We start from the raw sequence: 25,450 nt of genomic DNA on the forward strand, positions 1-25,450 counted from the left end.
GAATTAATAGGCGTGGCCCGATGAGAACTCTCAAGACATCATGCAAAGTTTACAATATTGATAGACAAATGTATTTGCCATTTTCATATCAAAATTAACATAAACGAATTAACACATGTGGAAAAAAATACGTTAGGAAAATAAGTATTTAAATTAAATTGGTTTTATTACCAGTTTTTATAAATCCTTTTATCCGAATCATTAATCGAGGTCTTGTCCTTGTCAGTGTCAGTGTCAGCTACCACAACGTCAAAATAACAATAGATGTTTTGCCCCTTTTTCTATCTTAATTAGTTAAAAAACACGATTAAACCTAAAATTAATGAAGAATTCCGTATAGAAATTGAATGACAATATCCCGGAGACCATGGATCACACGAAGCTTGAGGTTGTTACCCGTTTTCATCAATTGTTTATAGTGCAGTTGAATACACATCACTAAATTTGCCTTATTTTCCAGATGTACGATGATGTGGAGGGCTACCTGGAAGGCGAGATGAGCGTCCCGTCGAGTAAGAATACTCAAAATCCCGGTCGGCCCGATTTTAATACCCTAGATGAACCTGTCAAGGAGACCATAGTAAGTTGACCCACTCGCTTTAAATTGGGGCTGTTACAATTGCCGTTTTTCAGTTGAGGGATGTAAAGGCTGTGGGCGTTAAGTTCAGTCATGTTCTATTGCCCAAAGAGAAGAAAACTTTGTTGAAAGAATGTAAGTGAAGTTTTTTCTAATCTAGACTGAGTGGAGTTGTGACTAATTGATTTCAGGGGACTTGTGGGGCCCCCTGATGCTCTGCACCTTCATGGCAATGTGAGTATGCAAATTTGTAAAGTTTCCCACTCACGTTGTGAGCTTCTGCAGGGTGCTCCAAGGCGGTTCTACAGCAGACAATACGAACGACGGCGGGCCGGAGTTTGCAGAAGTTTTTGTTATTGTTTGGATTGGTTCAATGATTGTTACATTAAACTCGAAGCTTTTAGGTGGAAACATGTAAGTGTCTCAAGCAGCGACAACTCAAAATACTATATCAATTTTCATTCCAGATCGTTTTTCCAAAGCGTATGCGTTCTTGGGTACTGCCTCCTGCCCACAACTATAGCACTGATAGTCTGTAGAGTGATTTTGCTGTTCGACCAGTCCTATCTGCTGTTTTTCATCAGATTCTCAGTATCAATGGGCGGGTTTGTATGGGCCACTTACGGTGAGTTTCGTACTCGAAATTGCTGAATTTGTTACTAAGCTCAGGAATTTCAGCCTCCATGATCTTCTTAGGCGACAGCCAGAAACCTGGAAGGAAACTGTTGGCAGTGTACCCGATCGGCTTGTTTTACTTTATCATTTCCTGGCTGGTGATATCGCATACAGCCAGCTAAAAATTCAGTAGTTCATCATTCCGGCACCGTAGTTGGTTGTAAGCGTTCATTTCTGTGCAATTTGAGTCATGTAAATATCCAAAATAACCATCTTAAATTAATTCGCAATGTATTCATTATTACGGTATTGTTTAGGTATAAGATTGGATGTAACGTGATAAGATAGGATTGATTATTAATAGATCGTAAAAAATCCTAATTATTATAATGATATGGGGTGAATCCAAACGCCTCGCTTAAGCCCGTCTGGTTGAGTTTGCATGTATCACGGAGAAAGGAACATTTACAGATCGCTGTTCTTTAGGAAATACAATAAAAAACGTCAGTCCCGGTAGGCGCGATCGTAGATAGTTTATTATATAAAAATTACATGAAGCTACCTGGAGTGCTAAATAAGTGCCAGTAACGGTCAAGGGATCACGAAGTTGTCGATTGGCCTTCAGATTTTTTCTCCAACGGCATTTATTTCATCCTTGAATAAAGCATTGTTGATTGGCTTACTGCACGTTTGCACTTTGGCAACAATTCCCAAATATCTACCGGCTACTAAGCTGCTGTTTAAGCAGGTAGTGCCCCCGCCTCTCGTAGTTTGTGACTGCTGTAGACTGGCAATTAACCACCTGGCTATTTTTCATCTACTTCGAAACACTTACCGCCCTATTTATGTCCCCAATGCAAACCCACTTCGATAAGTCCTTAGGAGACGAGACGGCCCACTTGGAGTGATCCACCGTTGCACTGAATGACACCGCCGGGTGCTGCGATGATATAGACATAATGTTATCCACTCTGCAAAAAGCCCATCACTTTTTGTTCAAATAAACCGCACACGCTTACTGAAACTTATGTTGGCAATTGGAGGGCAACCGATGAGGCTCATTGGGCCAGGTTTCAACATATAAATTGCTCCTTAAAGCAGGACTGACCAGATCAGCGTACAAATCCTTGTTGAACTTCCGCGCTTTTGCAAAGGATATGAACTTGAGCCCTGCCGACGAAGTAATGTTTTGTACGTGATACCAAGGGGCAGATTGTATCGTTTCATTGTTGGCGGCTCTGGAAAGTACGGCCAACCGCTCCTTTAGGTCTGTTGGGACGTTTTGCGCGTAAATGTGGGGCTCATTGTACAGCAACTGCAGCCCTAAGGAAAATCGGATGTGACCTCTACGTATCCACGACTTTTCATATCAGACTCATTGCGAATGAGTTTAGTTAAATGTAATGATGCTTCTTAATCACTCGCTTCTATGATGGGCAGTGGATCAAAATATAGAACAGTCGGCACTTATTTTGACAATAACGACTATACTGTTTTCATACTGCCTTATTAAAATGAACAGAAAAAGCTTTTCTTAGTGTACTTTTGATTGATTGATTAAATTTTGATTTTACCAGTTATTTAAGATTGATCTAAAAAGAGCACGTGACATCTACACTACTTTTTTGATAACACTAACATTTACAGAGATTTCCGATAGACCGCAAGATCTAATACTGTTTGTCAAAAACGTAAAACCATTATTAAACATCTCGTATACATTATTTACCTACGCTGTTAAGTGCCTCCAGACCCAGGCTGACACAAAGAAAACTTTGCCCAAAGTGAGTGCCACTCTTCGGATAGGCATATTGCTCCAAACTGAGAGGAAAATGGGGCACTGAATGAATAAGCCAAAATCCCCCACTGGCATTTGCCATTACAACCCCTTTCGTGTGGCCTTTGAGCTCTGACGCATCCCCATACGGCGGCTGGTCGTTATAGAGTAGGTAAAAATAATTCTGCCATCGAGAGCTTAGGGTGTGAGCCACCATAGACCTGGTATCATTAATATCTACTTCCGACAATCTCCATTGGTCCTCGCCACTTGAGGTCATGTACATAAAACCCAGGCCTTCCCTGACCAACGGGTTACTATGCGAGCGCTGCTTTGGCAACTTGTATATCACATACCTGCAATTTGCGCTCTTAGAACCCGCCCAAGTGGTAAGAGCAGTAACTCACCAGTCTACAGGGTTGTTGGTTGGGTCCATGCATTGCAGCCCATTTACAAAGCATAGAAATTCGCACAAAATCATATAAAGCAGTGCAGCATTTGGCATTTTAGTAGCCTTATAGAGAACAACGCCGGCTACTTATCACTTGCCAACACATTTAAATGAAATGCGATAATTAAAGCCGTCACGTATAAAAGATTCGAGACGGGGGACAAAGAGCGGTTTAAAGCATGCTTATCAGGCAAGCAGACCGCCCACTCAAAGTCGGCATTAATTGGAAAATTCGTCTTGGAACCGTTTCGAAAATGTTGAAAATTCATTCGGATTTGACCTGTTTACTCCTTTTTTGGTAATTCTATCATCCGTTTCATATTCCTATTTCCACATTGAATCATCTAGCATAGAATGTCCCAACGATAGAACAAACTAGGTCATATTGTAAAGGTAACATAGGGTTTCACTAGAAAAAGTTGTTTTCTGCGCTGCCACGTTGTCGCACGCTGTATAATTGCGAATATTTGTATAGTTGGGACACTCTGTATGTAGACCCCGCTTTACTTTCCGGGGCCCAGATACTCATAATAAGTTCAAAGGAAGTCAATAAAAATAGCACTCTCATTAAAAAAATCTGTTATTACACTTAACTTACATTTGCAGTATGTACAGATCGCCCAATGATAAGCCTATATTCAAACCGCGCCCACTTGCAGAACGGGAATCAGCAGCTGGAAGGCGTCCTGAATGTACGTTCCACTGTTACCAGCCTGAAATACCTCAAATGCCTCAACTTGACCTACTAAAATCGCCATTGCGAACTCATACCTCGTAAAAAATGTTGGTAATATGAGCATTAATCTCGTCTTTGCTAGAATTCCCGATGGAATTCAGTCGGTCCGTGAATGTTTCAGCCTGGCTGCGAATGATGGACTTCACAACGGTAGTTATCCTGAAAGCGTTCGCATTTAAAGTGGAGAAAACTCAATCAAACGCAGACACTCACTGTACTAGGCTGTCAGCCTCATCCGCAGTGCTTCGGTGGTCTTTGACTAATAGCAACTCTCCAGCTTTATGATACTGTTCAACTGCAAGAGCGGTGATTTGAGCCAAAGTGTCTATGGCTCGCTGGTGCACGTCCTCCGGGTCCGCGTCAGCTGTTTGAATCCAAACGTCTGCTTCTTCATGTACAGCCAATAACTTCTCATAGGAAAGGGGAATGTTTATTTCCTTGACTGCAGTAGACAAGCTCTCCTGGGTTTCGTGACTGGGCACTTTGTCGTCCTCTTCGTCCTCTGGCAGTTCACATAGCTCTTTGACCTGTTCCAAGGTTTCCTGCATGTCCTTCAACGCGCTACCCGAAAGGGAGTTGTTGAGATTATCCAGCTTGATGCTGCATAGTTTCGACAACATTTCTAACGCCTCAAGATGCACCAGCCCTTGGTGGTCATCAAACAGTGTTTCATAATTCTTGTTTCGCCGTTTTTCCTTGTCCTTTTGCGAAATATCTGCCATCTCCTTTTCGGCTTGCTCTTTGGCTTCGCGCAGTGTTTGCGACAGATTTGGCTTGCCCATGGTGTCCAGTTTAAGAAAGGCGCGCTTCTTCTTCAGGCCTGGATCGCCATCTTGAAGAACCTCCACTGTTTTCTTGCCGATCGCTTCCAAAGTGTCCAGACCTCCAGTGATTACTTTTGTGCCCGTTGACTCCACAAACTTGGTCACTCCTGATACTAAATTGCTGAACCCAAAACCACTTGAAGGTTCTTCACAGTATTCCGACGCTGCTTGATTGCTTGTTTCTAATACTTTGGCTTTGGCTAGGTCTTCATCAGCTGGAATCCCGATGCTTCCTTCCAATGCCGTAGAGAGATTGGTTCTTATGGTAGAAACGCCAGCAGAAGCGCTGTTGAGCATCGAAGAAATGCCCCATCTGCCAAACAGATTCCAACTAGCGTCGGAATCCTGTTTTTCATTGGATGTGTCCTTTGGTGCTTCCACAGACTCCCATCCATCATCCTCAGCATTGCTATAACTTTTCTCCGTGCTACTCACAGTAGCGGGTTTAGACTGGTTGGAAAGTGAAGGCTCTGATTCCCAATCCACATCAAAATCATCCCACCCACTGTCTTGGTTTTTGGATTCAGGCGTCGACTGCACAGATTCGTTAAGCTTTAATGGCTGCTCTTTGGCAGCTTCTGATCCCCAGTCCAGCTCGTCTTCGTCCCATAAGTTTTCGTCTGCTTGCAGCTGGAAGCTGTCGGGAACTTCAGTAGAGCCTTTGGATTCCACAGGACTGATCAAAGTTTCATTCTTGCTAATTTGTTGCGGCTTTTCTACTGCGCGGTTGTTAGTCTGTTGTAAATTGTCTGAAAACCAACACAACTAAAAGTTTCAGAGGGTAGTTGATAGAGGTAGTGGAATGGAGTCTGAATATTATTTTAGCAATATTTTCTACTATACGATTTGATACAAGAAACACCAATAAGAAATGTTCTTAGTTAAAAGATCTATAAAGTGAGCATATAGTTAACTTACTTACTCACTAGAAAGTTACCGTACTTTTATTATTTTAATCTCCCGAAATATCACTGCTTATTTCCGAACACCCTGTATATTTAGTATGACTATAATTCCATATACAGTGTTTCGCAAGTTCAGGTGCAATTTGAACTCTAGCCTTTAAGCCTTACCAGTCGTTCCAGGCCTGCTTGGAATCTCTTCTGTAAGACATTCAATGGCCTCCTTTGTTCCAGCGCTTTGGACCTTTGGTTCAGCCAATTTGGGGCTTATTGGCTCAGCAGGCAGCTTTTCATCATCATTTCGCTCTTTAATGTCATCACGCTCTTGTATCTTGAGCTTGCACAGTTCTGGCTCAATTAACTTATGGTGCAATGTTGACGCCTGCCCTCTTTCATCCTCAAAATCCGACACAAAGTCCTCATCGGCACTCTCAAAGCACTCACTATCTGAAGTCTCCATACTGTTGAAGAGTTAAGGGGTATGATGAACCTAGTACGTTTTAATTTTTATTTTGATTTGACATATGTTTTTGACACGTTGATTGCTTGAAGGTTAGATGCTGTTTATGCGCAGATTCGTTCTTGGTGGATTGGCAAATGCGGATTGGCGAATGCGCAAATAAACTGTTACTGTCGTTATAGTCAAGAATAGAGCAAATATTGGTCAGTCGAAATCTACAATCTAAGTGACCCAGTAAGGGAATAGGTGGCGACGGACATTCTCTTAGCTTTTCTCTAATATTTGTCATTTTAATTAGTTTGTTAATATTGATACATCTGAAAATTTACTGGTTGCAATAGGGCTATGGCGGAAAACTCCCTTGTAACTGGAACAGGATGAACTAGGGAAGCTTGCGCCTAACCAAGTATTAATGATAGTTGAGCGGTGTTTAGGAGGGAAAAGACATAAACATTTAAAGCTGCTGGTGCTGAAAAAATGGAGTGAAGTCAGTCGCGCATTCCTGTCCGCATTTTTTCGGAGTTAACGACCGATTAAGAACAAATCAGTAGGTAGTATTAATTAATATTAACGATAAAGAGCGGTACTGTAGGCGTTCGTTTTAAATAGTTTGCACTTCCCAGTGGAGAACATATAGCGTACGTATGCTATATGTTCGGTGTGTTTAATACGCTAGTCAGTCGCATTCCTTACTCGAGGTTAAAGCCGTGCGATTGGTCCGGATCGGTATGACGTCACTAGTCCACGACCGTTCGTGGTTCTTGATAATAATGTGTTCAACATTCAACATGGCCGTGCGTAGTTGTTAGAGTGGTGTGTGTGTGTGCGCGCAGGATTCAGTGGGGTTGAATGGATTTTAATGCAAAATAATGCCTAGAAAAAGGAATGGCGAAATTCCACTGCCCGATGGTTGGGATTTCGGACGTGATTACGACGGGAAAATATACTTTATTGACCACAATTCGAAGAAAACGACATGGATTGACCCGAGAGACAGGTATGATCCGAGCCGCATTCCATCAATTTTAAGGCCTAGAACCATCTCGATAGGAGATCTGATCGTTGACAATACCATACAACTGTCCAATCTTGCCCTATTTAATCCGCCGCTTATATCTCGACCTTTGCAGACTTGTTTTCGGTCGATTTTTCTCGCATCAAACAAGCGCCCACTTTCCAGGCCTTAAACCCGTTGCAATTGCCCTCCCCCCAATCACTCGATAACCCAAAGTAAAACTATCCAAATGTCTCACACTCGGAATGGTCGGTATGCTGCTTTCGAAACGGCAAAGGTATGCAAGAATTTTATTACATTTAAAAACCTTCGGCAAAGGTGCTGCCGCCGCTCGGAAAATATGCACATTTCGGAGAATAAATATTAGATTTATTGTATCTAAAAATATTTACAATCTTTCTGTGAGCGGCTTGCGTCAGGGGACCAGTTAAATTAATGCAAATTTTCGATTCCAGACGATACACAATAAGCAGGGTCGGTATCAGCCGCTTGTTCCATGTCTGTCTATTTAATTACCTCATATAATGACTAGCTAATTAATTGAATCTTTTTTTAAATTTAAGTCCTCTTTCATATTGTCAGCTCGTCTTATATACCTCAATCTGTCTGTGTACCTCCAATCATCCAAGACACCATTTTTGTAAGTACTTACTGCAGACCTTGGTGCCTCAACAAACCTCCGTAACACATTCTTGAATTTAAATACGCGTTTTTTGTAATGTCCATTACATTGAATAAACCCTCGTCAAATACAGCTCTATTGGCTTAGTGGGTTTGTTGAGTTATGCAATCTGTCAAAATTTGACGTTACTTACCTATACGTATGTATAGGCGCTCTATTATCTTGTCGGCTAATCTTTTATTCGCCCACGTATAGTTTTACAAATCCCTAAACAATTTCCTTGGCTTAGAACGCATTCTTTTTTTCTGAGTAATTCAGCGTGAGGCAACCCAGACCATCGCCTACCAGGAAAACAAACGAATTACTTCAGATTTTTTTCCCGGTATTGACATGTAAATGGAAAACGGCTATTTATATTACCGTGCAATAATAATAATGCCATCGATTCTTTGAACTTGGATGTTTTCGACAGGTGTTAGCTAGTTGCGTTCGATTCGTTGCTGCTTGGCAACATCTGGATCTGGAGTCAATAATCCACTTTTTGGTTCCATTTCAGTCACAGTGTGTTTTAATTGGAAAATTTGTAATCGAAGAGAGACGGCATGGCGTCAGAAAACCCGTTTTGTGTGGGCATTATTTACGGCGCCGCTATTTTGGCATCTGGCTTCCAAATCCATAAATCTCCGCTCAGGAATCCGTACCAAACATTACAACCGAGATTGGCTGTCCAACAGAGACACTGTTGGGTATTTCAAGGCTTTAAGAGCCACAACTTCCTACCCCTGAGAGTTGCCTCTATTTCCATCTTTGAGGCGGCGTAACACCTCTAAGTGTCCTATGTTCTGGAACATTCATTAACAATGAGAAATCCAATTTTTTCCCGACTGTTAACAATCGCAGTTTTGATTCGCCCTTTTGCAATTACTCTGGAAAGATCCAGGTTTATTTTCTTGTGTAGCTTATCAGTTATACTTTATCAGCAGCTGCTCCAAAAAGTCCTGCACTTCTCGTAGGCCTGGGTAACTCAATTAATTTTTAGGAGTTAGCACAATGCTACGCAAATGTCTTGGTGCGCCAACCCAATGCACCGGCGCATTAACTCAGTTGCGTTGCTGCGAAATGTTGATGACTTTTTTTACTTATTTTTAGATTTATTTTAAGGGTCATTTATCAATAATATTTTTAACATTTCTTCAAAATTTCAGAATTGTCCAGTTTTAGCAAAGGTACTATTTAAGGTATTTTTCGCGAAAAATTATGAAATAAATGTTATTTGAACACTCGCCTCCTTCGTCGCTTTGTTAAAAGTTTTGAAATCCCTTTACAGCATCGAATTTAGGACAAAAATCAAATAATTTTCTAACAAAAAACGAACTGAATCAGCGAAAGTTTATAATAAAGTTTTGGAAAACGCGTGACTTACATTCCTCTGAAGACTGTGGTTTAAAAAATGTGGTTTTTTAGTTTTTACTGAATTTTTTTTCGCTTTGCTTTCGCTCTATTTTGTAGAGTTTTACTTAAAAATACTGACGATTTGGATGTATTTTACGCGAAAAAATACAAGATACAATTATAGCTTTGTAGGAATTTAAAAAAAACGAAAATAAAATTTCCGTCTTTCCCCGAAAAATATTAAGGTTTTCGCAAAAAAAAACGATCCAAAACCAAAAGTTTTTAATCAAAAACGCAAATTCCCTCATTCATCGGTTTACAGAAAACTTTAGAAAACCCTTTTCAGCTTCGAATTTGACACAAAAACCAAATAATTCAGTTTTTCACCGAAAGTAATTAAGATTAAGAACGACCAGAGCAAAAGTTTACAAAAAATAATTTAGAAAATTCGCCGCCCTCATCGCTTTGAAGATTTTTAAAGTTTATTTAAAATTTCAGGTCATTCCAATTTTAGCAAAGTTTCTATTAAGCAATTCTTTCTACGCAAAAAAAAACATATTATTTATACTGACAATCTTCAGGTATTTTCTGTGAAAATTGTAAAATAAATTTTACTGACACTCGGCTCGTAAACAGCTTTGTAAAAAACATTTCTGGAACCTTTTGCAGCTTCGCATTTTGGACAAAACCCTAATAATTTTTTCTGGATTTTTTCCCAGAAATATTTCCCCGAACAGAACAAGTGAAAGTTTAGAATCAATTATTTGGAAAACTCGTCACTTTTGTGGCTGTGAATAATTTGGGTTTATTTAAATTCCGGTTTCTTCATTTTTAGGTCAATATTTCTAAACAAAACTCTCACTAATCAGGACAACGCGTGTTTTCCCAACGTTTTACTGTAAAAGATGGATTTACAAGAAAAATCGTCTTCACAGTTTGATCTTCTTTATCGTCTTTTTCGAATACCCATTTTACCTTTGAATTTGGGACAAAATCGAAACAAAGTTATCTTGTTTTTTTTTCGGCAAAATTTAGGTCATCTCAAAAAACGACCATAGAAAGCAAAAGCATATAATCAATATTTGAAGAAATCGTCACCCTCATCGCTCTGGAATGTTTTTATCGAAATTTCCGGATTTTCACGTTTTCAACCAAATAGTTTCAAGAAATTGTATGCACAAAAGCAATATATTGATGGCTTTTTTTGTTAGATGTGAAAATTCCGTGTGTTGCCCAGGCCTAAGTTCTCGTATAAAATCGTGACCGTGTTTTATTGAGCTGTGATGATCTTCCATTTACCTGCCTTTGCAGCAAAAGCTAAAACAATATATTTGGCCATTTCTCATAATATGCCCCAGATTTCAAGGTTTATAATTTTAGTATGATTTCACAACAAAAATTTGACAACTGCTTGTTATTCTTGACAAAAGCTCTGGTCATGGCAAAAAACTCGTTACCAGTTTTAATTTTCTTCAAAAAGTTGAAGAATCAATAACGTTGAATGATGGGGATTTGTTTAATATAAAAAAATTTCATAATTTCATTAAAGATCGTAATTTTTCTTTTCAAATGCTTTTCTCGTACTCCCCAAGTGAGCCCCTATTTTGTCTGCCAAAAGTGTGCTGTCGTCCGCATATCGCACACTTCTGTATATTCTCCCATTAGTTCTAAGTCCAATACGTTCTGAGATAAGCTTGTTTTAACTTAGACAATCTTCCGAGTCTTCCTTCAACACACACGTGTTGAAAATTGATAGCAATGAAGTTCGATTCCAATATAAATTGGTTATTATTACCAATTAACGACGTTCAGCCAAATTTGCATCAATATTTCAATAAGCTTGTCTCACATTATTGAAGGTTTTTTGATAATTCACAAAGCACGCAAAATGCACCTTTGCATAAGGGCTTGGATGCCGGTTTCTTTTTCTCGAATTTTACGATATCCAATCTGCGTTCAACCAATTGGTCCTTCAGACAATCGGCAGATTCCCTTGGATATAAATTTAATGAAATTTCAAGTTCAAAAGTCGCTTACAAATTACTTGATTACTTGATTACAAAATTACAAAATTACTTGATTCGTCGTTAGGTATTAATACCAATTATATCCAAGTAGATCTTAGGCAAGTTTTTGGCATTTCTCCATTGGCAAATGTTTTCTTAACCACTTTAGTTAAGCAATGCCACCCCCAGCAAATGCCTGTTGCATCGCGCAGCTTGCCTAGCCCTCTATAGGTATTACCGTCTTTATATGTAGTTTCAACCAATACGTATTTGTCACAGCTCACATCGATTCACTTTACACAGCGCCGATTTCAATCCGATTACTTGCTAATCCTTATTTTGCCAGTAAACGTTGCATCATCTAGAAATGAGACAATCTCCAAAAAAATACTATTCTGGTCAACTTAACCAAAACTTCCTCTTCGTGCTCAACACGTCTGTTATCACATTTGAGACGGAAACATCCAGTTTCATCCAAGCGATTACAGCGAAGTACACGTTTCTAAGTAGGTTGCGGTTTGAGATATCAAAAATATCTTCCAGCAAGAATTGCTAGTTGAATGAATTTATCTGGTGCACACTATATTCCTCATTTTAAGGCATACATTTCTCATTTTTTCATTCAAAACATCACTGTGACGCAGCATTTTTTTAATGTTTAAACAAACTGATAGAAGCACAGGTTAAACAATATATAAATTAGTTCATTCATTCATCGGGCAGCACTTATTATTTCTTTTATGAGGCAGAGACTACTAGATGCTTTTTGATCTGTTTCTCGTTTTATCGAAAAATCGTGTTATAAATCGAACACAATTTGACATTGTCTGACAATCATCTTAGTGGTTTGACATTGACAGTCCTTGTTGGTGGCAAATGAGTTAGGTCTTAACATGAACTTTGTGACCTGTATGGATCAAAACAACTGTTCCAGTTGGATCCATTGACAATGCAGAGTGGAACCCGTACTGAACAACCGCCCGTTACGAATGCTAAACGGCATTCTAATTGTTATTTTATATGTGCAGAGCGCATTGTATGTAAATGTCGAAATAGCAGTGTGATAATATGTTGTGTGCCGTGTTGCAAATTTGCATCTCGAACGGCGTGGCTCAGCTCTGCTCCGTATTAATTTGTCACAATACCCCCCAAGTGCCATCACAGTCCAAAACACAACCTCCGATTGGCAGCATTGCAATGGACCCCTCGGAACTAGCGGTATGTAGTTCATTATGGGCATGCCTGTCCCATGAGTCATTTATCATTGGCTTTGAAATGTTTGTTGCAATGGGTCACGCATCAATAGCACTGCGCTATTTTGCTAGAATGTATCCACCTATTATTGGCTCTAATCTAATTACATCGGGCTTTGTCTTTGGCTACTGGATGCTAAACTAGTAGCTGCTACTGGTGCCTGTCATACTCAACCGTCATCTAACGTGCTCTCTCACTGCCCAGCTGTCACCTTTTATGGTGTTATTGTTATCAGTTGTCTTTATCCTGGCCTGCAACATTCTCGCTTAATACAACTTTAAAGTTTAAAGGTACGAAATACGGTACCAACTCGTTTCGTCTTGCAACGCTCACTAGACTCAGTACTGGCTGTTACCTTAAGATAACCTAGTGGTCTTACGTTCAACTTATAGGTAGGTAACTGGACTTGATACTTAACATTGACAGTTTAATAGTATACCTATGTCCTCTTTTATATTAAGAGTATTTGAGAGCGTAGTTGGCATGGATTGAGTGGCTTCGTCATTTCCCTTAATCGGAGTGAGCAATGAAAAACTATTATGTATAGTCGACGTCGTATCTAGAATACATAGCAAATATCGCGCTTAGTGGGATTCTTGGCAATTTGAGGGCAAAAAACGATGCTGACCATGTCCCAAGGCCATTGTGAAGCCGGTACGATCGGAATGCAAAATGAAAACAATGCAGAATAATTACAGTAATAAACATATTCGGAGAGTGACATCATAAATGGCTGTAGGTATTATTTTTTCAGGCAAGGCACGGCCATAATAAGCTGCAGATTGTTCAACTGGCCTTCGTAAAGGTTATCGGGTAACCCGACACTATCCGCGCCATTGGAATGCACACTTGGCATAAAATTTGATCCGATTTCAGTTGGAATGTCTCGAAGCGATTCCTAATCTTGGCAATATTTCGATTTTCGGTTATTAATGCACGGCAGGTTCTCGTTCTTTTTCTTTATCCGATATTCCACATTCCCCCCGTCCACATTTCACCAGTTCTTGCTTGCAGCGGAGAATTCTGATTCGAGATACCTGGCAATCTGTGCGCTTATATATGGCTTCGGAAGAATTTCTTGAATGTAAAAATTCAGCTTTTATGGTTGCACAGAGCGGGTACGTTTCTTTTACAGCGGCGCTCCCTTCCTCAGGTTCAAAATTATCGATTATTAATGAGTATCCAACGTCAATCCATTCCTTGATGGAAACCCTTAGTACTGCTAGAAACAAGGTCCAACAATGAGTCGAGCAATTAATCTTCTTTTTCTTTGTTGACCGGCCGAGTCAATTTCCTCCTTCTTTTCAATCAAGATCCGAAAAGCCAACAACATCCGAGCAGAAGAAATTCGACTGTCGAGAAATGCCTTTGTGAGAGGCATCATCCAGCTGTCAAAACAATAAACCGGCAGAAGAAAAAAACATAAAACATCTGTCTCGAATTACACGCATACCATTTTTTCCGAAGGTATTTAACATTCCTCCGGTTGATGAGGGTCTATATTTAAGTCGTTTATGGTTTTATTTTTCACACTACATTCCTGGGATGCTCGACCCGAAAATATACATTGTCGCCTGTATAGTTGCGTTAAAATTGAAAATTCTCACAATTGGGCCTCCGGCACGTGAATGCCTTAATGCATACCTACCTAGTCATCTTGAGGCGCTGCTCATCGATCTTGGGTCCACAAACTTGTCAACATGACCACGCCCACTACGACCATCTCTATTATTATTACCTCGTGTGTAGAAGTGACTTAGCACAACTACAGTGACATAAGTCCAGTGCCCGTGTTGTCAATAAATGTCAAATAAAAATCTGCATCATGACAGTCAATGACCAGGTCAAGAAATTTAATAGCGAAAACTTCGACCATTATTTGCGTTGTACTATTTGGTGACAACCCACTCGCATGACGCCGCTTTGCATGGGGACGATTTAAATTCCATACTTCCATCACAAACCCGCCCAATACTGAAAAACCTGAATTCAATGCCGCCGCTTATAATCGTAAAAAATTTAAAAAATCTCGCCGAGGTTGCGGCAACAGCGCCTCGACCGTCACCGCATTCCGATGGTACCGGCGTCTCAGTCGTGCTCGCCGTCGGTCTCCCTCTGGCACGCACCGTTCCCGACCATTATTATGCGCACTAAAAATGTTGCGGGGAGCGATTCTCCAAGATTGGATCACCGGGAAAAAACATCCTGGGGTACCACTGGAAAGACCGCCCAGCATCAAAGCACCGATCTTACACTGTTTGACATTGGCATCTTCTTACGTTTGTTTATTGGTTGACAGTGACAATTTTCCTAATTAATGACCTGCACAATTTGCTATTTTAATTTACGACTGATAAGAGCTATGAAGCCTTGAGGCTACCTTCGGACCTTGAAATATTCCAATTTTCTTAAATACCTATGTAGAAAGTGGCGTGTTTACTAGATATTAAGTGAGATCAGTGATATTTGGTGGCAAAATGATAAAGTTTATTGATTGAGTTATTTGGTTATTTTAAGCTCAGTTCGCTCATCATTGTAGCGATAAATCAAGGGTTTTTCCTGGATTACGCCACTGGACGTAAATACAGACCCAAATTCCGGCGAATATTTGGATAAATCATTCTAAGACAGCTGTCTACGTATGAATGAAGATGACTGATCAGTAGTTCAGCGGCCATTTTCGGTCAATCCAAATCCAATTAGGCGGCGAAGTGAAAGTCGTATAATAATTTAAAAAATGGATAAAATTCTCCTGCGTACATGCATGGTACATGTTTAAATGTCAGGCCCTGTAAAACAGCGGCAAATCTATTTGTTTTATTTCGAGCGAGTGGCCATTTCGCGTATCGCTTACGGACTTTCAGTATGCAGAAATGTTATGAATTATGCTCGCCGTTAATTTGCATTTACTCCATCAATAATTCAGAAAGTGCATAAACACCTGCGTGTAACCTAGGTAGTAGGTTTTACAACGAATTATATAAGAACAGTTCTCATTGCTTTTAGCCAATTGATCTTTCGCTTCGGTGTAAAGTAATTTTTGAGCCTATCAAATAATGTAAATTACGTTGGCTCAATTTTCTGATAATCAGGAAAGTAGGTGTGAATAAATCGCTAATGGGAACTGGAGGCAATTACGGTTAGCCGGCAATTGGGCGCCAGTTCGCCAATTCTACCTGTAGTAATTAGTAACTTATTAAGAGTTAAATTTAATGGAACAAATTTTTGCTTGCAGATATACAAAACCACAGACGTTTGCAGACTGCATTGGAAACGAATTGCCTCTTGGATGGGAAGAAGCGTATGATGGACAAATTGGGCCGTATTACATTAACCACGTGAATCGTAAGTTGCACTCATTTAACTAGTTTGACACAACATGTGCCGATGATTGAAGCGGACAGTTGTAGTTAGAATGCGCATAGAATTGGCGTTTCTATTTTAAATTACTGCGCAAACAGCGCCGTATCTGTAATTAATCTACAAGTCGCTCGTATGCCGGTTTCAGCCCTAATAGAATTTCCGGAATGTGGTTGCTTGCAACCACGACCGTGAAAAAATCGGTATTACAATCAGAACATATTTACAATTCTTCACATGGGAAAAAAGCAAAAAGGTATTAAATACCAGATAAATAATTCATAAATACGTGTAATAATTATTCCACTGTCGTCTCCCTAGGCGGATATAGTGTCGCCGATTAAATCCGACGCCATCAACTTCGTTTCTTCATGCATGCCTTTACGACGCCGCCTAGTCTCATTTTTATGCAGTTCCTTAACATCTACTATTTCTCTTTCAGAATCAACACAACTGGAAGATCCACGACAAGAATGGAGGGCCGTTCAAGAGGCAATGCTGAGGGACTATTTGCAAACTGCTCAAGATGTTTTAGAGGTACGTACGTTATAGGCCCTTAACACCTATCGTTCTAACATCAGAAAATATTTTCTGCTTCGCAACATTAGCAGCCATTACTAGATGCTCTTAAGCGATTCATCATATTTATATGTTTATGGAGCTCTCCGACTTAAATTGATAATGCCTTTTTATTGCCTACTTAAAATTCCAAAAGTTGAGTACCAGCTACCGGTGTTGTCTATACCCGCAGCCTACTTCATATCTACACGAAGAAAGGACCGGAGGTGGAAGAGAAACCCGACCTGTTGCTCTCTCTTTACCCATACCATCTCCAGGGGCGTCCCAACTTGCCATTTATCCGCCAAACTTACTTGTTCATGTCCCAAACGTTTTGTGCCAACTGTCACTGTTTTGGAACTCTTCAATGGTTTTGATATCCATTACTCCCGATCATCTGCCTTAGGAAGCACAGCTCCCATCCCATGAAGCATTCGTGGTTGTCCTCATCTTCATTGACCTTCAAATTATTTGCATTTTTTTTCGAATGGGACTCAAAACCTTCAGTATTTGTCGATTTTTTTTGTTATCAAACACCAGAGGAGTGGGCGATTGCCAATAGGTCAGTATTTTTTTGCTGTTAACAATCATCGCCGCTCATACTTGTGCGTGCTACTGTGGGTTGCATAAGTGCACCATGACAGATCGAAAAGGAATGCGGTCCCCGCTGTCATAGATAAAACAATTTGGGACGTCAATGTCCTCACTACTATAACATGCCTCGATATCGGCGTTTATGCAGAGAGTGTGGGGCCTATTAAAACGAAGAGGCGCGGAGGAGAAGGGTTACAAACAGCGCGATGCAGTAGCTACCTGTGTTACGCCGCACGATCTCAGCAGGCCACCACATTCCACCGACATGGACCGATGATGGCCGAACGCAAAATTCCTTTGGATCGGGCCGGCTGCGCTTTCTGATTTCTGAGCCGGGCCATCAACAGGTCGACATTGGCTTCGGATGCTTGAGGACTGTCATTTGACTGACAACGGTTTAGGCGATAACGTTGACATCTGTCGAACTGAGGTCTCATTCAGACAATGGAAAAGATGAACGAGCGCTCAAGGCTCGGACGGCGCAATCGTCACTCTGGCCGAACTGTGGTCGGCTCCAAGGAAAAAATGCATTAAAAGTCTGGTCTCGCTTGCCAACAAAAAATCCCAAAAGGAATAAAAAACCGTATTCTTGCGTTATCTTGAATCTTCATTCTTTGCCCCGCATCTGGCTTGCTGCCGGCCAAGGGTAAATTCCACGATGCGGATGAGTACAGTGGCGTGCTCCGTTCAATTCCTTCTACAACTTAGACGGAGGCTCTTTCACACAATAACCGCGTTGTTGGTCGCCCCGCAGTTCAAAGGCTCTAACAAGAAGTCTGAGCAGCGTTAGGCTAGGGGAGGATCTGAGAGGCCGTTTCGTTCTTATTGACCCTTTGGCGACGCTCATGTTGGCCTGCCATTAAGCCCAGGAGATGCAGCCGTGCGGCGGCCGACGGTCCGAAACAATGCTCTCTGCCCCCGACCCGATGGAATGCACACGGAAATTAGAGTGGCCCGGGCCATCATCATCGGTCAGGAGGGGAACCGAGAGGTTCAACAGGGTTCCGCCTGAAGGACGGACCAAGGCCGACGGACCGACAACCACACCGGCTCAGTCGAGATGGAGATGTGGCCTTTGTGTTACGTGCACCACACTGCTCCACCCGCGGTATTTCGGGTGCATTCGTTTCCATGGGCTAGAGGAGATGAGCCACTTCACACCACTTTGCCATTGACAAAGCCCCTTCGATCGTCGCATTTTTTAACTTTACCAGCCTCTTATGTTGTCGGCAATTATGGGGTGCGAATCGGAGTGCGGGACCCCAAACGATACACTTCTGGCGCCCTGCCTGGATTCGAAGTCATTGTAAGTGACGGCGCTAGCTTTAACCATGTAAATTGGGGTCTTTACCAATGTTGACCATGTGAATCGGTGTCTTCCATACATAGAAAAATACACAATTAACATTTGATTCCACGCCTCTGCTTTTGGTACTGTGCTTTTGTTTGCAAATGTGCCGATCAGGCAGCGTAGGCCCAGCTTTGCTAATTAAAAATCACCCGTGTCTATTAATCGATTATATTCGCGCGTTTTTCTTCTAGCCATTGTCTCGTACAAGTTCTGCCTTGTAAGGTGTTTGCTGCATGTCATCTATTTGCGAAGGAATGCGTTACGCCTCCACAAGTCTGTTATTCAATGATCACGCTACGCCACCGCCACTGATTGCCATTAATTAAAACCCGACCAAATTGTTTATTGGTTGCTTCACTTTAACCGCCTGTCATATTGGAAGCAAACCATGTCTCTCAGAAATTGTATAACCACATGAATTTGCCTGTCCTTTACCTCTAGGAAGGTAACATCTGATTAACTCCACTGTTGAGAATCTGGAGTATGGAAATTGGCTTTTTTTCTTTTTATTGCATTTCAGATATTGAAAATATGTGTTGCATGCAATAAGTTCAGCAATTTAATAAAGAAGAGTAGCTACTTTGGACGCATAAGCAAAGAATTCGGCTCTAGGGCTCGGATCTATACATCGTTACCTACACAAAACAACAGAATTCGCATTGTAATTTATGTCCGTCTTACTGAAATTGCACGAATTTATTGCGAGAACAATAACCAAGTGTAAAGTCGACGACGGCCAAGAAGATGAACTTCAATAAATTGCCCATTTCATTGGCACTAAATCGGGAACAAGCGCGTGTGTACAGCGGCATCAAAGGCGCAAATCGATCATTTGGCTTGGAAAGCAACCACAGTGGTCCCAATCAAAACAAGGTTATCACAACCTACAGGTACACTCCAAGACCAATACTCAACATGCTAGACGCAAGTCTTGGTCTTGATGTTGCTTTGCTCATCACTAGTCCTTTATAATTCTAATACCAAATGGTGACAACTTAGGATTGCTACTTATGCAAGTCGCGTTCTCTTACGCGCCCTTTATAAGACCTTGTATTTTATCAGCCGGTGTCTGCGAATAATTACATCAAATAATAGAGATGCATTTGACGTATCTGCCTAAAGGCGTCTATGCGTATCATCCTAACCGGTTGTCTTCTGTTACAGGCTAAGAAAGATATTTACCAAGTGAAATCCCAAAGACTTATGCTGGCACAGGACGAGTACAACCACCTCAACAACGAGCTGGCAACATTAACAACGTCGCGAACCAGCTGTAAGTACTGGAAAAACCGTGCGAGAAAAACGATTGAGGTTCCATTTTCAGTATGTTCGACAACGAGCATAATCAGTACCAAGTACGACCCGGACCTGCTCAAATCCGACGTGGCCATGGCCAAAAACCGCGTATCCAGACTGAAATCGGAGCTGGAGCAAATCCGAAACGAAATGAATTTCACCCAAAGAGGAGTGGAGACTTTGGCCAAGTAAGTACCTTATTTGAGGGTTTCAGCTCTTCTGGACATATTTGCTGAGGGTATTTATTTGTGTTTCCAGTGTGGAGCAGAAACTTAGCATGGGTCAAGGTACGTGCTACAACATAGCAGAAGCGCAAGCGATCATGGCCGAACTGAGAAACATCCAAAAATCGCTGTCGTCGGGAGAAAAGGAAAAGGCTGAACTGATGCAATCGCTGGCCAAGCTGAAAGACGACCTAACGCGATTGCAGCTGTCCGAGAGCTCGCCGGACGTGTCCACCCTAAGCCTACCTCAAGAGAAACTAAGCACTGCATCTCAGACTGATCTATCGTGTGAACTAGTCCCAATTGGCACCAGGTTGGCTGAAATGGCGAAAATGCGCCTTGAGTACGATGAGGCTCGCAAGCGCATCCAAACCATCCAACAGAAACTGGCCGATCTGGAAGAAAAAGTGCAACCAGGACAGGCCGAGTCGGACAAGGACAGACTGTTACTTTTCCAGGAAAAGGAACAGCTGCTTAGAGAGTTGCGAAGCATCACGCCTCGCATGCGCTCGAAGGAGGAGATGTGCGATATTCAGCAGGAGTGTCGAAGACTGGAGCAGGACCTGAACAACGCCCTGGAAATGTCCAATAGGGCAATTGCCGATAGACTGAGACTGCACGAAGAGAAGCAGCTGCTGCTGCAGCAGCTCAAGGATGGCTTGAAACAGATGACGCATCTGGAGTCTCAGTTGAAGACTCTGTCGGCAAGCACGCTGTCAGTGAGCAGCAGCAGTAGCTTAGGATCCCTGTCTACGACGAGTAGCAAGGGTTCGCTGAGCTCCGGTCTGAGTTTCACGGACATTTATGGCGGACCGCAATGCATCGGCGCTTCCAACGTGGACATGGCAGATTTGCATCGTCGCGTAGAACGCCTGCTGAAGAACGACAATTCGCATATTCCATCGCCGGTGCGATCACAACCTTCACTATCACCGAGAAGTTCGCTGTCATCCGTATCGCCGCCAGTGTCTCCGATGTACGAAAACCTGCCCTGTCTCCTACCGCCACCCACATACGAGCAGGTGGAAAAGGACCGGAAGTTGCAGTCGGATCAACTGGTCGAACTGCGGATACCCAGCAATGGCAGCAACGAGTACATCAACTACATGCCACCAAGGGTGTCCATCCCTAGTCTATCGCCCCTCACCGATCTTTTGGAAGCGCAGGCCACCAACATGTCGCAAGGCTCCGGCTTAGGCAGGCCCAGCCGCTACTCATACGAAAGCTCAGGCGAGGCCCCCTTGTCTCCTATATCGGAAACTCCACCACCCGTCCTGGACCAGATGTTGGACGAGATGTTGCAAGGCCCCGCGCTTTCGCGCACCTCCTCATCGGGCACCAATACGCGCTCGGTCTCAGCAGCGGTCAGCGACGAATCGGTGGCCGGCGATTCTGGAGTCTTTGAGGCCTCTAATCGAAGAAGGGCATCGGGTGTGTTCGGGTCCAGTCTGGACAGTGACACGGCGCAAGTACAAATTAAGATAAGATATGTGGTCAACGATGGCATTCTGAACGTTACAATGGAAAAGGCGAGGAACTTGAGTGCCCTGTTCATACCGGATGCATCTGAAGTGTAAGTACTTCTAATGGATGTTTTAGACGTTTCAGATTATTAGATCACACGTTTGAAGCGTGATATTCCTCGAGGGTCTAAAGGCCATCTTGAACAAAACCTGGCTTTATCATAAAAATTGTCTATGCGCTATGCTTCGTGATTTAGGAAAGGTTTTAAGTTCAAATTCCTAATAAAATTATTTATTTTATCGTCTGATAGATGAAGCTGTCTTCAAATTTTAATTGCATTTTGCAAATTTTCTTTTCGTTCTATGTGCCAACGGCAAGTGTGTTTATCGGATACGCAATTAGAACTTTCTACGATTTATAAAAGCCACTTGTCTGTTTCTTGTAAAAAAAAAACGCAAAGTGCAAGAGGTGAGTCAACTAAACCAAGAAAATATCAGTAGGTGTTTAGTGGAGGAAAACCATTATAGCGGGCACAAACTAAGCACTGATTTCAATGTAAATCGTCTTCACTTGGCTTTCAAACGTAAATATCCATATGTTTTATGACTGATAGCATTATTCATCCGTATTAAAAGATTTTCCATATCTTCGATTCGGGCGTCCGAAAACTGATACGTGTGATTTATACAGCAATTAAAAGAAATTACTATGCAGGAAAACTGATTGATTCGCAAAAGATTTTAGAGCCTTTCTTAAACACGAGTAAACTTAACATTTCAAGTTTGTTGGAAAAAATATCCTAAGAAAACCCAATGTTAGTAAGAACAAAAACAACCTTTAACGATTTGGATCACATTAGGTAAAATAGGCGTTAATTTCCTTTTTATACATCTTATATTCGGTCATCTAAGACATTTTCTCAAACTATAATTCTGGCACTTGGACCCTTTAGAAATACCTCGCATCATTTGTTTATACAGTGTCCCACTTTTTGAGGTTTTCAACTAGGTAACCGGCTATCAATAGTCCATTTTTTACTCATACCATTTTTACTAGTGTGCAATGTTAATCATCTACATGTGGATTTAGTAGAGGCGCCCTGATCTGCACTTGTTTCTTTTCCCACACAGAAAACACCAAAAACTCCCTTTTGCTCTAACCGTTGCCATTCTGTTAATTTTCAGACATATAAAAGCGGCCCTTCTGCCGGCAAGCCCGCCGCAGACATTCAGCTCGAAGCCAGTGAAGGACCTGAGAAAATCAACTTTTGGTGACATATTCAACATTCCAGTGCCCGCCAACAAGATATGCACTAAGACGTTACAGGTGAACGTATGGAGTCGATTCGATGGACAGCCCGATATTTGCGTGGTACGTGTTAGTTCCTTTGCAAACTGTGCAAACTCCTCAAAACTTTCTTTTTTCAGGGATGCGCGCAAGTGAGCCTGGCCGACTTTAACGTGCAAGCAACGACGCAGAAATGGTACAACATCCTCAGCCTATTGGAGGAGCCGCAGTACGTGGAGCAGTCGATCAAGCAAAAAGCCGATCGACACTTAGAGAGCAGAGAGAAGCAGGAAATGATGGACAGGCAAACAGGCAAGGAGGAGAGTTCTGATGACTCCACCATAATCTCCTCCCAGACCAGCACGCTGACGAGAAACCAGGAAACTGTGGTTCCGACGGGCATTAATCTGAATTTCGACGAGTTGTACAACTGCCTGAAAACAACCGCTGAGTACGACAGCGCTGATGACTCTGAGGAGGACGATATCGAGGAGGAGGAGGAGGAGGAAGAGGCCCGGCCGCTTGAGTTCCGGCCGAACGAAAAGTTAGACGTCGTACACGAGCACGACATCGACGAGGAGCGGTATCTTGGTAAGTGCCTGCGGGTTTTCAACCAAGAATTCTTCTAGAAGAGATTTTTGTATGTTTAAAACAGACAAGCAAACCAACACCGAATGCGCATTCTACCCGGAACAAGCCAAGCAAATGAAACTGGCTGCGCAGAGCGGTCTGGATGATCGGGGGCCAATCAAGCGCAGCCAAACATTCTCACCTAGTGCTCACGTGTCGAAGCACGAATACATCTGCAAACTGAACCGCAGCGACAGCGACAGCGCAATGCCGCTCTACAGGCGAGGCAGCAAACCTTTCGAGCGGCATGCGGTCGAGCGCAGATCGCTGAGATACCGAAGACCGTCCTGCTCGATGGCGCAGCTGAGCACCAGCAAGTCGCAGTCGCATATTCCCCAAACTCCCCGAACCTCCATTGACCTGGAGCTGGATCTGCAGGCGCAACACACCCGCCTCGAAACCCTCACTTCAGAGGTGCTGAGGTTGCGCGAACTGAAACAGCGCCTGGAGGTTGCCAAAGAGCAGGGCAACACGGAGTTCACCGCTTTCATGCTGGAGAATCAGCAGTTCCAGAGTCTGGTGGCGGAGGCCGAGCGACCGACCAAAACGCAAGAGGAAAAGCGGGTGGAAAAAATGCTGCGCAAGGTCTCGCGCGAGATTTACAAGCTGCGCAAAACGAAAGCAGGCAATGGAAAGCCCGACATTATTTCCTTCAAGTAAGTAACTGAAACACAAGGGGTGATTCAAAATTGGCGCTATTCCTCTAGGGGTATTTGGAGCATACGGGAAAAATAAATTCTCTTAATTTCCTATTAAAGGCGCATTTATTCTCAGATTGCCAACAACTGAACTCTTTGCTTACCCGTACTATCCAAGTAAACCCCTTAACGGAATGATCTTCCCCATCAATATATTAAGAAGCTTTATAACAAACTATCTGTATTTTCAGGGAGAAGATGGCGTTCTTCACGAGAACACAGATGACTGTGCCGTTTTTGCCCGACGAAGAGTCTTCCCCAGCCAATCCAGAACAAAGCAGTAAGGACAGTGATAGCATAGAGGGCAAGGAGGCAGGCCTCGCATCTGACTACGTCGTTGACCGAACTTTGGGTGTAGAGGTGTGAAGCCTGTCTGTGTGTAGTTGATATTTATTTTCCTTTTAATTTATCGACATTGACTAGTTAGAGCAAGTTTAGGTTATTGTTCTTCCAAACAGTGTCCCTATGCAGTAGAAACCAATTTTAAATGTGATGTAGCAGTGCCTTTAGATCTGATCAAATTTTCAATATACTCAGCAAAAAGTTTCGTCGACGTTTAAGTGAGTTGGACAAGTGCGGTGAGTCTGGACGAAACTAAACTTCAATCGACAGTGCGTTGATCTAGTAATTAATTGTTACTCTTTCAATCTTATAGGATGGAATAAGTGCGCATGGTTAGCGCGGTTCACTGTTATATTTTAGTACAATCTCTTTTATACTTTGTTACCATACTCTTATAATATTGTTAACATGGAATTGTTCGCGAGAAGCCTTTGGCGCTTTTTTTGAATGATACAAACTTTGACACTTCAAAAGCCATAGCTTTTTTGGTGCCTTTGGCGAACACCATTTGGACCACCGTTTCGTCTGTACAGACCCAAACTGTTCGTCATAGGCACGTAAAGGGGCCCTTTATACACGTCAACTATATTAGTTGACTTTATTTTTGTTATTTAGCTTTCTCATATAAAATATGGTTATTCGTGATTTTTTTATAATGTACATTATGTAAATAATAATTATTATATTAATTTTAAAATGTAATATACAAAGAGTTAGTTGATGTTTGTAAAAACAAAATATACATTCTAAATTGGACATTATTGTATTTATTATTCTAATTCATATTAAATAAAATGTGTTTTTTAAGAATGGATTGAGTTTGTATATTCACATAATTGGATAATACTGGCACGACTGCAAATAAAGGCCGTTTCTTAGACACTTGTAGTAAAGCAGGGAGAGTTGGAGCACTTTTTTTCAAATGATCGTTACCAACTTTAGGTTTAATCAACTGAAATTCATGGAGTTACTTGGAAAAGTAGTACGCTTTCAATTTTCCCAAGTATTTCTTTGT

The 25,450-nt window shown here is 41.9% G+C and overlaps 5 protein-coding genes across 8 annotated transcripts in view; 2 read left to right on the forward strand and 3 right to left on the reverse strand.

Annotated features, from left to right (window-relative positions):
• LOC109542026 (nuclear pore complex protein Nup58) overlaps nt 1-25,450 on the reverse strand; it is a 30,353-nt gene that overhangs the window by 2,520 nt on the left and 2,383 nt on the right. The gene's annotated exons all lie outside the window — the stretch shown is intronic.
• Nucleotides 216-1,573, forward strand: LOC109534956 (protein YIPF6). The gene is made up of 7 exons (XM_019900751.2): nt 216-388; nt 461-580; nt 634-712; nt 769-811; nt 863-991; nt 1,045-1,202; nt 1,256-1,573. Exons 1-7 carry the CDS (start codon nt 368-370, stop codon nt 1,372-1,374), a joined length of 669 nt encoding a protein of 222 aa, XP_019756310.2. The 5' UTR covers nt 216-367; the 3' UTR covers nt 1,375-1,573.
• Nucleotides 1,701-3,894, reverse strand: LOC109542049 (plancitoxin-1). Of its 2 annotated transcripts, none has more exons than XM_048670139.1 (5): nt 3,377-3,894; nt 2,922-3,325; nt 2,212-2,515; nt 2,028-2,163; nt 1,701-1,969 (listed from the first exon to the last, which is right to left on the reverse strand). In XM_048670139.1, exons 1-5 carry the CDS (start codon nt 3,472-3,474, stop codon nt 1,814-1,816), a joined length of 1,098 nt encoding a protein of 365 aa, XP_048526096.1. In that variant the 5' UTR covers nt 3,475-3,894; the 3' UTR covers nt 1,701-1,813. The 2 variants fall into 2 exon arrangements, with proteins under 2 accessions (XP_048526096.1, XP_019766656.2); XM_019911097.2 differs by having other exon boundaries at nt 1,701-1,972.
• Nucleotides 3,983-6,460, reverse strand: LOC109542037 (protein FAM114A2). Of its 2 annotated transcripts, none has more exons than XM_048670127.1 (4): nt 6,054-6,460; nt 4,370-5,729; nt 4,192-4,315; nt 3,983-4,133 (listed from the first exon to the last, which is right to left on the reverse strand). In XM_048670127.1, the coding sequence occupies exons 1-4, from the start codon at nt 6,340-6,342 to the stop codon at nt 4,059-4,061; spliced, it is 1,848 nt and encodes a 615-aa protein (XP_048526084.1). In that variant the 5' UTR covers nt 6,343-6,460; the 3' UTR covers nt 3,983-4,058. The 2 variants fall into 2 exon arrangements, with proteins under 2 accessions (XP_048526084.1, XP_048526083.1); XM_048670126.1 differs by having other exon boundaries at nt 4,370-5,736; nt 6,052-6,444.
• On the forward strand, nt 6,952-25,191 carry LOC109534953 (protein kibra). 2 transcript variants are annotated; one of them, XM_048670118.1, is made up of 10 exons: nt 6,952-7,339; nt 15,867-15,976; nt 16,434-16,528; nt 19,659-19,767; nt 19,819-19,978; nt 20,049-21,587; nt 22,663-22,849; nt 22,906-23,356; nt 23,421-24,051; nt 24,285-25,191. In XM_048670118.1, the coding sequence occupies exons 1-10, from the start codon at nt 7,212-7,214 to the stop codon at nt 24,457-24,459; spliced, it is 3,585 nt and encodes a 1,194-aa protein (XP_048526075.1). In that variant the 5' UTR covers nt 6,952-7,211; the 3' UTR covers nt 24,460-25,191. The 2 variants fall into 2 exon arrangements, with proteins under 2 accessions (XP_048526075.1, XP_048526076.1); XM_048670119.1 differs by lacking the exons at nt 6,952-7,339; nt 15,867-15,976; nt 16,434-16,528 and adding an exon at nt 18,185-18,449.

Source organism: Dendroctonus ponderosae, unplaced genomic scaffold (assembly GCF_020466585.1).
Source record: "Dendroctonus ponderosae isolate FM_Combo_2020 unplaced genomic scaffold, Dpon_F_20191213v2 Dpon_F_20191213_1, whole genome shotgun sequence".
Classification (NCBI taxonomy): domain Eukaryota; kingdom Metazoa; phylum Arthropoda; class Insecta; order Coleoptera; family Curculionidae; genus Dendroctonus; species Dendroctonus ponderosae.